The following is a 9,735-nucleotide window of genomic DNA, read 5'->3' on the forward strand; positions in this document are numbered from 1 at the left end:
CACCCAGACTGCTGCTATATCAATAATACTACCCAGACAGCTGCTATATCAATAATACCACCCAGACTGCTGCTATATCAATAATACTACCCAGACTGCTGCTATATCAATAATACCACCCAGACTGCTGCTAGTTTACAGTACTCTTTTTAAACTGCTGCAAGTGTACAGTGTTATGTATATTGTTGATTTATATTATTATTATTATCTGTCTAGCTATGTTTTTGTTTATATATTCTTCTTCTTAAGTAGTTGTCGGGTGCATTGTCACAATAATTTCATTGTGCAGGATTGTTCGGTGCATTTGACAAATAAACGTTTAAACTTAATTTGCTATCGTATTCTAGTTTTTTGTCCAAATCAACTAGCAGGCTACAAATATATTAATTACTGTTAAATCATGTCTTTTGTAGATAACTAAACACACAAGTGTGTTCCAAGCACTTTACAGTAGAAAGCTTTGTGAAAACACTGTGAAAACACTGACCGGAGTGGTGAAGTTGAAGAAGGGTTCAGTTCCATCACTGTTTTCTTGGAGCCAACTTCAAGAATCAAGGAATACAAGGAGATCTACTGGGTAAATATCTCAAACATGTTACAGTTGTCAGAGACTATGTAAAAGTTATTTCATGTTTTTTTAATTACTGCTGCAGTTTTTATTAGATTATGGGAGAGCCACACTATAACAAAACAAAAAAGATGTTAGGTTACATCATGTTTGTTTTGAATGTAACTGACATTCTCATTATCACTAGGTGTTAAATAAATAAAACCATGGAAACTAACTGACTTTTTCCGACACTGTCCTTAGTGACCACATCAGTGAAATAAAGGAAAAACACAAGCTTGAATCAAGGTGAGTGTTGAGGCGTGTTTTTACGGTATTTCAGCAATTGTGTGTAAAACGGAGACAGTCTTAAAGGCACATACATTGTGTAGAATCCTGCCTCTAACGTTTACAAGACGTTTGCATTAGAACTCTGCCTCTAACGTTTACAAGACGTTTGCATTAGAACTCTGCCTCTAATGTTTACAAGACGTTTGCATTAGAACTCTGCCTCTAACGTTTACAAGACGTTTGCATTAGAATCCTGCCTCTAACGTTTACAAGACTGCATTTCAACAATAACACAACTTTTCTCCTCTTCCCTTACTTGAGGAGACCCAAATAGTACTAGCCAGTCCACGAATAGCATTAGCCAGTCCACGAATAGCATTAGCCAGTCCACGAACAGCATTAGCCAGTCCACGAACAGCATTAGCCAGTCCACGAACAGCATTAGCCAGTCCACGAACAGCATTAGCCAGTCCACAAACAGCATTAGCTAGTCTACAGTGGTTTAGGGTCAGGAGGGGGTAATGCTGTGAGCAGGTTTAGGGTCAGGAAGGGGTAATGCTGTGAGCAGGTTTAGGGTCAGGAGGGGGTAATGCTGTGAGCAGGTTTAGGGTCAGGAGGGGGTAATGCTGTGAGCAGGTTTAGGGTCAGGAGGGGATAATGCTGTGAGCAGGTTTAGGGTCAGAAGGGGGTAATGCTGTGAGCAGGTTTAGGGTCAGGAGGGGGTGATGCTGTGAGCAGGTTTAGGGTCCAGAGGGGGTAATGCTGTGAGCAGGTTTAGGGTCAGGAGGGGGTAATGCTGTGAGCAGTTGTGTAGCGCAAAATTCTGGGCCCTGTACATAGGCGGTCACTGAGGGCCCCTCCCCTCTTTATTCAAGATTTTTTTTTTATTAGAGGGGCCCCTCTACACGTTAGGGCCCTATATACTTAGTTTTCCCACGGTCCGGTGCCACTGGCTGTGAGTGTGTAAAGCGAGTATGAAGTGAATGTTTCAGTGGGGAATATATAGTACATAACGCCCCTGTAAGTGAGAAGGATCACTGAGGAGCTGGAGTCTGAACCTGGCAACACGTGAAAGACAAACGTCCAGTCACACTGAAAGGGACACAGGCCGTTTAACGAGGGGCTTAATGCGTTTGTTAACTAGATTGTCATGTTGCCTGTAGTTTGGGCTGGAAAGGGGACACGTGTTTTACCTCTCGCCCTCCTCTAGTTGCCAGGTTGTTGACGCTGTATGTGTTTTACCTCTCGCCCTCCTCTAGTTGCCAGGTTGTTGATGCTGTATGTGTTTTAACTCTCGCCCTCCTCTAGTTGCCAGGTTGTTGACGCTGTATGTGTTTTACCTCTCGCCCTCCTCTAGTTGCCAGGTTGTTGATGTTGTATATGTTCTACCTCTCGCCCTCCTCTTGTTGCCAGGTTCTTGATGCTGTATCCGGATCATGATTACGCTGTGACGCCTCTGACTTCGGAGAGCCAACTTGAGGCAGCACAGAAGATTTCTTAGCTTAGTCTGGATAACAATACATTAGGAGCCAGCAATTTCTACTTCAGCGTTTCCAGTGTGACTCCGAGCTAATCTTCTTCTACACTGGTTTCAAGGGCTATGACACCCTTAGGGCTGTCTACCTGTCCCCACAGCCAACAGACGAGTGCATGCTGAGATGGAGTCAGGTAGAGGTTGACTGGTGCCTGCAAAAGCACACAGAGATCTGGATTTAGAGCACCATACTTGTGCCTCATAAACAAGCTCTTCATGGTTCTGTGCCGTGTGAGGCGCAGGATTTTGGAACAGGACCTGGCTGTGCGGTTTAACGTTTCTCAGTCCACTGTCAGAAGGACCTGCATCACCTGGGCCAACTACCTCTTCTTCATGTTTGGCTGCCCACCAACATGGCCAAGTGGAAGTACAATCAATAAGCTAATGCTCCAGTATTTTGCAAAAGCCTACTCCAACACCAGAGTGGTTTCTAACTGCACAGAAATCTGTGTGCAAACCCTGAGTTCCTAGGTGCTGAACTCACTGAAGTCTCACATTGCTCCGTCTGGCAGTGTGAGCTTTGCATTTAACCTTCAAACGGGCAGCATCTCCAACAAGGAAATCACAAGGAAGTCAGGGCTTCTGGATCTACTGGACCAAGGTGACGAGATTATAGCCGACAAAGGACCTCCTTATCAGGGACCTCCTGGCTGACATCAAATGCACTCTGGTTGTGTCGCCATTCACGGGCCCAATGGGACAGTTAAGCAACCTGACACACTGAAGGGATTGCACATCCCCGGATCCATGTGGAGGGAGCCATGGGAGAGCCACGCTGTCAGGAGCCATCAGGAGGATTGAAAAAGACAACATTTTTGATGGTGTGATTCCTGTCATTGGCAGGGTCGGTTAGCCAGCTCTGGTCTGTGTGTGCTGTGCTCACAAATGTCCACGAGCCTGTTTTGATGTACTAACAGAGATGTAGCACTGGGCATTATGTACAACAATCCGTAATGTGGTTCTTTAGTTTTTGTTTTGTTGCAAGAACAATAAATTGCATTAAATAATTTTTTTGGGGGAAACGCTTTCAGTTAGCACCCTTTTTGACGTTTCTTTTACGACCATGTATTCTCCAGAGGAACTATGGGTAACATTGAGTAACATAACCAGCAGCTGTAATTTAGCCATTTTGTAAGGGAAAGGAGCAGGGATACATGTCTGCTCCAGATCAGCTGTCTTGCAGATGCTTGCGTTATTTTGTGGAAGTTCAGGTGATATGACTTCCTGTTTGAGTTAATTAAAAGTGGCCTGTTTAGGTCAATTGGTTGTTTGGGGTGGATTTGGGTCAAAGTCCAGAGCTGTTTTTGGGCCCAGTCTAACCCTTAACGTAACCTTTCTCAGTTTAGTTTAGTATGTGACCAGAGAAAATATAACTAATATTAACTGTTACTGCATATATGCCAAGCCTTGAGTCAGCGTCATAACCTTAGTAAATATGCAACTATATTCCAAATTAAATCCAATTCTCATGGACATCATTGTCATATTTCTAAGTAAGATATATTTATCAAGAAACACCAAATCGATAATCAAAATTAATTTAATTTCCATGGTGTAGGTGAATATTTTCTGGTATCACTTGTATGTACACTTAACTACAATATGCTATAATAATTACAACAAATTATAAAATTACGACCATCAGAACAATTGCTCAAACAGGAGTACGTAAATCTACCAATTTAAATCAGTGCATTTGTATTCACACATTCTTGTATAATTAGGTTAACTAGGTAACAGTATCTGTCGTTCACATCTCAAGCAACATGTGAATTGCACAGTCTGACAGGAGATGAAGGACAGAAAAATTAAAGTCCACGAAGAGTTTCAGGATTGCATTAACCAAGATGACTGGTCCTCAGGCATGTTCTCCAAATGTCAATATTTCAACCGTGAAGTATAGACGTTTCATATCTGAGCATTGCATCACAATCTCTGAGACCACTTGCCTATAACATCTTTCTACATATTTTTACATGATGCTACTGAAGACATTCTTCAACACTATATTCTTATCAAACCCCATGCAAGTAAATGATCATCATCTACCTCAGACTAGAGTAGCTATACATCCTTGTTTTGTGTGTGCGATGTGCATTTCCATAGGATCCATTCACTGTGATCTAAAATACTTAATGTGATACATTGTTAAAGCTTGTAATAAATGTGTCTCCGTTTGTGGTTACGAGGATGGTGCAGAGTACCATGTTCTAAACATACTTTGAGACACACTACAGCAAGACTGAGTATTTACACACGCCTGCCTTTTACCATGCCTCTACGTTACATCTCTATCTTAGTCTGTGGTGTCTGTGGCAGTATCTAACCAGAGTAGAACACGGTATCTGTTGGTTTACACTGGCTTCATCTACCAAGCAAATAAATTCACTTGGTCAGTTTCTCTTCTGCGTCGTTTTTTCTTTTTCCTTAAGCCCAGACCTGCAATTCAGGATTCAAGCACAGAAACATACATTACTCTGCGATACAAATCAAGTCAATTACAGACCTGAGTAATGAAGAATGCTGGTCAGAGGAAAAAGACATTTAACTAGGTGTCAGTAAAAACCATGATGAATAGACATTTTAGTAGATGAGGGAAATGAAGAACGAATGAAAGAAAGCCAACACAAAAGCGAACACAAAAGATGTTTCCCAAGTCTCTGGAGGACAAAACAGAAATGGGTAAAAGTGCACATCTGGCCGTTCCGTACCCTCAGGGTGTGGTCCCAGGACCCCGAGCAGAAGGCTGTTCCGTCTGGAGACACACGCAGCGCACTGACACGGTTCTCATGGCCGAACAAGATGGACACCCTTGTGCCCTTCAAGACGTCCCACACGTTGATTGTGTAGTCGTTGTAGCCACCGAACAGCAGCCGGCCTGAAGGGAAAAGAAAACGTCGACAATGATTACTTAGGTTTTACTTTGGCCATCAGAGGGGAGGTCTGCCCGGTTTTACCGCACTATTTTAATACATGGAAGAGCCTTACCGCTGAGAGAGAAGTCAACGCTGGAGGCCCCAAATATGATGCTCTCTTTGGAATAAATGGCCACTTCTCTGTCAGCCCTCAGGTCATATAGACGACACTGAAACCAACAAACACAGGAATTTGTTTAAGAAAATTCACATTTTAGATGTTTGCCAATGAACAGCCACTTAAACTGTGATCAAACAGTAAGTTATGTAGACCACGAGTCACCAGCTCTATTTCCTGGAGATCTACCCTGTTGTAGATTTCAACTCCAACCCTGTTCCTGGAGATCTACCCTCCTGTAGGTTTTAATCTCCAGCTCGGCAGAAACAGGTTAGAGGACCTGGGTATTATGGATAAAAACTCACCGTCGCGTCATCAGAGCCTGAGGCGAATGCATCTCCGCTGGGGTAGTACCTATGACCACACCGAGACAGGAGACCATGAATAAACCATTAAAGGTGACCATTAAAGGGGAGGGCAGCGATATTAAAGGGGAGGGCAGCGATATGACTGGATATAAACAACAGGCGTCAGTGTCAGTGTTGACAGTTCTATTGGTCGTATCTTACCTGACGCTGTTTATGTCCGATTCGTGGGTCTCGAAAGATTGAATGCACTGGCCTGAGCGCATGTCCCATACATTGGCCTTCTTGTCACAGCCCTACATATCAAACACACAGAAAACAGGATTTTGGGCCTGATTTTCTGGCCAGGTCATCCTCACTAGTGGGGTTTTAACCTCAGTCTTTAGTGTATACTGTAAAATCCAATAGATGGGGTGACAGGAGTTCTGTGGTTCGCAGAAAGAAAAGGGTAACAATACCGGTCCTTGCCTCTGAGATAAAGGAACGTCCGAAAATAATAGAATTAAGTGAAATGGAGTAAGAATGGCAAAATAGAATGTTAATAATATATATCATATTTTAAATAATGATAATATGTAAGTGATTTCTGTGAATTTTGGAGCGGTCTGATGTTCACCCCAGAGATAAAGGTGTTGCCTGTCTCAGATGGGGCCAAGTCCAAACACAGAACATCAGCGGCGTGTCCGTGGAAACTCTGCAACAGCTGACCACTCTCCACATCCCATAATGCGCAGGTTCCGTCCCCACTCGATGTCAGGATCTGAAACAGAACAAGAAAACGAGGGTTTTCTCCATTGGTCAATGACGAGTGTTTTACCTGGGCATTTGTACGTTAGCAGTTGTCTGCAGATACTCTGTGTGAAACCCTAGAGAGCGAGCAGGCGGGGGCTGTGGTGAGGAAAATCACCCTAAAAATAGTTTTTCATAACCAGTGTTCTCAGTGTCAGACCGCAACATGTGGTATTGTCATGCAGTTGTTCTGAAGAAACCTAGAGCTCAGACTAGCTGCAGCCTCATCAACAACATTTCAGTATTACACAACAATACAGGTGCCAAAAGTGAACTTGTTCAGACGCTGGGTTTCTTCCCGAACCACACACTGGACTAAAAAACATGTTCTACGACTCATTACTATTCCCGGACTGGGCTTCATATATTCCAGGTGATGTCATTGTCACTCAGTCTGTTCACTATTAAGCATTATCTGACAGTGGGCTATAAATAGCAAAGTGTTGGCTGAGGTAAAGCATGTGACCAATCAAACTGACTGTGGAACATTTCACTTCTGAATTATTAAACAAGCTAGGAAATCTCTTCCCCGGTCGGGAAAAAGGGTGTAGAGTGCGGTACAGGACCTTGTGACGGGCAGTGATTTCACATTACTCATCAGCCACAGGAACCAGGCAAGACCATCCTGTTTATAAAACCAGAAGAAGTAGAAAAATTATAGCTGTCTCTAACCTGCATGTCAGAGTTGGTAAAGCTGCAGGCTGATAAGTAGTTGGTGTGCATGGCGACAGACTTCTTCTTCGCCGCCAGGTTCTCGTTCTTGTCCAAGGACAGAGGGTACACAGAGCACTTGTTGTCCAGACCGCTGAAACACAACCGACGAACCAATCAATCGCTTCCAATTTATTCCCACGGCCTTTCAATGTCACAGTATCGCTCACCCGGCCCAAATCCCCGAACGGAGAGCGGAAGCACAGTGGCTAACAAAACGTGGAGAGGGAACTGCCGCTGTCCCACCACAGGAACATTAGCCGTCACCAGTGGCATCGTAAAAATGGGGACCTAAATGACCTGTGTGCCTATTTGGCCGTAACGACGTGCCAGGGACTCACCCGCAGGCCACCGCACATCCAGACGGGGCGTAGGCACAAGCCATCACCCATGTGCACGGCATGGTCACCGCGTGCTCCTGGAGGAAAACCATCCATGCATTTGAGGGGATCAGTTTCAGCACGCAGATGAGTCACGGTATCACACATTTTTGTCATGTAATGAGACGTTCTGTGATTTTGTGTGTTCTCAGTTCCATGCCAGGGATGACACCCTGAAACGTGGCCAACTTACTGCTTATAGAAATCAACAACAACATCCATATCTGTCAAGGAAGAGTTAACTGGCACTTCATATTGCTAATGCTGGAGTGGTTAAATGAAAGGATGGGCAAAATACAGAACAGCTTCCTGTGAAAATCAATGATGTCAATAATCCGATGTCTTATTATGATCCAACATTAATAATTCTTGGCATTTCTACATTTCTACCGATCTATAGTTTCTGCATAACTATTCTAGTACACATATCTAAACCTTGTCGTATAGAGATGAGATATTCCATACCTTGTTGGTGGTGAAAGCGTCCCATACAATCACTTTTCCATCCTGGAAGAAAAGTCACAAGTGGGAGAAGAGATGACAAGCAGGTCATTGATTCTGTGTACATATCTGATTCCAAATCGTTTTTAATGAGCACTCAATGGAATTTAAAAAACAAAATAATTTAATCTTCATAGACAGCTACTGTCAGCTTTTTTTTTTTTTTTTTTTACTGAATTTCCCAACCTCATTCACCTACAATCAATTGCAATCTTTTTTTAGGTCCATGGATTGCATTGGTCATCTCGGGAGTGGCCAGCCTATTAATGGCAATGACAGCATCTTTTCTGAATCTCTGAAACCTCTGATAAGAAACCTATTTACAGGCACACTCACCTGTGAAGAGCTGACGATTCTTCTTTTGTCTTTACACCAATCCATACAGAGCACTTTGTTACCATGTCCCTTTAGGGTCCGCCGGGTCTTCATGATGAACTGGCCCAGTCCATCGACCTTCTCCGCCACCTGGTGCACTGTAGTAGTAGGGACCAACATCCAACGTTAGTCCAACATGTTATCACATACCACTATCCAACGGAGCAGATTACGACCAATATCTAAGTTTGTGTGGGTTTCGATCAGTCGTCATAGCGGTTAGTCCTAGCAAGGTAGCAAGCAACGTTAGTGTAGGCCCAACGTCTACATCCGACGTAAGCCTATATGTGCTTCATATACGAACACGGTCTCAACTTACCATTAACACATCAAATCTGTCTGACGATTAAACTGCAATAAACTAAGTGATGTTACATAAATCTTGCTGATCGCACAGGCACAAATCAAAGATAAATATTACAGGCTATAAAGTGCATCGATAAAACGGTGCCTTAACAGTAATTGTATTTATCCTACTGGAAACCGTTTTTGCCACAACCACATCATTTCTAATGTAATACAAACATACTAAGCAGCTTTTGTCATCTGATGGAAGAGATGACAAAATACTAGGCTACTAGTATGAAATACAATGATCGCTTAACTAGGCGAACAAGTGGCAACAAATTACCATTAACCAATAAATAAAGAATAATTGTATATTTTATTTCAATAACCTATGCAACGCACAAGTCAATGTAAAGCAGAATAAAATGTTTCCAATATAATACTCGATTATATATTCTAATATGATCCGGTTTTTACGTTTTATGCAATCCTATTCGTCAGACAGTCTGTTTTGATTCGTGGGGCCTTCCCTTCCTCTCCCTGTCCTCTCATTCAGCACCACTCACGTTCGACATCGTGCAGCTTCGCTCTTTCGTCCTCGAGTTTCGTCTTCAGCGTGTCTGATTCCGCTTTTAGGTTGGAGAGAGTCTCATTCGGTTGTACCTCCTGTGTAGCCATTTCAGGGCTTATGGAAAATCTCATATATATTCCCGTTTTCCGAGCAGCGGTGGTAAGATAAAAGGTCCTTTACAAGCTGAAGGGCTCGGGCTCACAGCTGATGCAGCTGTCATGACGTCAGAGAAAGATGCTCTCGCTGAGAGAGGAGGGAGGCGGTTCTGATAGGCCCGACACATGTCAGTAGCGCTATGGTGGATCGGGTTAAGCGAAACAAGTATGGTAAAATTGACTAAATGCCATCCCCACAACTACTGTTGAAGACGACACTAAACTAGACTATGCTTTCTTGCCTTAAACATAAAC

The 9,735-nt window shown here is 43.2% G+C and overlaps 1 protein-coding gene and 1 long non-coding RNA gene across 2 annotated transcripts; one reads left to right on the plus strand and one right to left on the minus strand.

The window, feature by feature from the left end:
* The first annotated feature begins 277 nt into the window (after positions 1–277).
* On the plus strand, positions 278–2,616 carry LOC109616957. The gene is made up of 3 exons (XR_002198248.2): positions 278–577; positions 812–856; positions 2,252–2,616. It is a non-coding gene; the product is annotated as an uncharacterized LOC109616957 (long non-coding RNA).
* A 1,278-nt stretch (positions 2,617–3,894) lies between these two features.
* Positions 3,895–9,708, minus strand: gnb5a (guanine nucleotide binding protein (G protein), beta 5a). Its single transcript, XM_010883400.3, has 11 exons — positions 9,321–9,708; positions 8,428–8,564; positions 8,056–8,097; positions 7,552–7,628; positions 7,172–7,304; positions 6,327–6,470; positions 5,915–6,006; positions 5,711–5,759; positions 5,361–5,457; positions 5,084–5,250; positions 3,895–4,811 (listed from the first exon to the last, which is right to left on the minus strand). The coding sequence occupies exons 1-11, from the start codon at positions 9,454–9,456 to the stop codon at positions 4,800–4,802; spliced, it is 1,086 nt and encodes a 361-aa protein (XP_010881702.1). The 5' UTR covers positions 9,457–9,708; the 3' UTR covers positions 3,895–4,799.
* Positions 9,709–9,735: the final 27 nt, after the last annotated feature.

The sequence above is a fragment of the Esox lucius genome, chromosome 19, assembly GCF_011004845.1.
Source record: "Esox lucius isolate fEsoLuc1 chromosome 19, fEsoLuc1.pri, whole genome shotgun sequence".
Classification (NCBI taxonomy): Eukaryota; Metazoa; Chordata; class Actinopteri; order Esociformes; family Esocidae; genus Esox; species Esox lucius.

Bases quoted from the DNA above. Each gene is read 5' to 3' on its own strand.
- gnb5a (XM_010883400.3), bottom strand. From the start codon at position 9,456: ATGAGATTTTCCATAAGCCCTGAAATGGCTACACAGGAGGTACAACCG. The intron at 8,565-9,320 runs GTGAGTGGTGCT...CTACTACTACAG, and splicing joins GAAGCTGCACGATGTCGAAC to TGCACCAGGTGGCGGAGAAG. The intron at 5,458-5,710 runs GTGAGTTTTTAT...TGTTGGTTTCAG, and splicing joins CAGGCTCTGATGACGCGACG to TGTCGTCTATATGACCTGAG.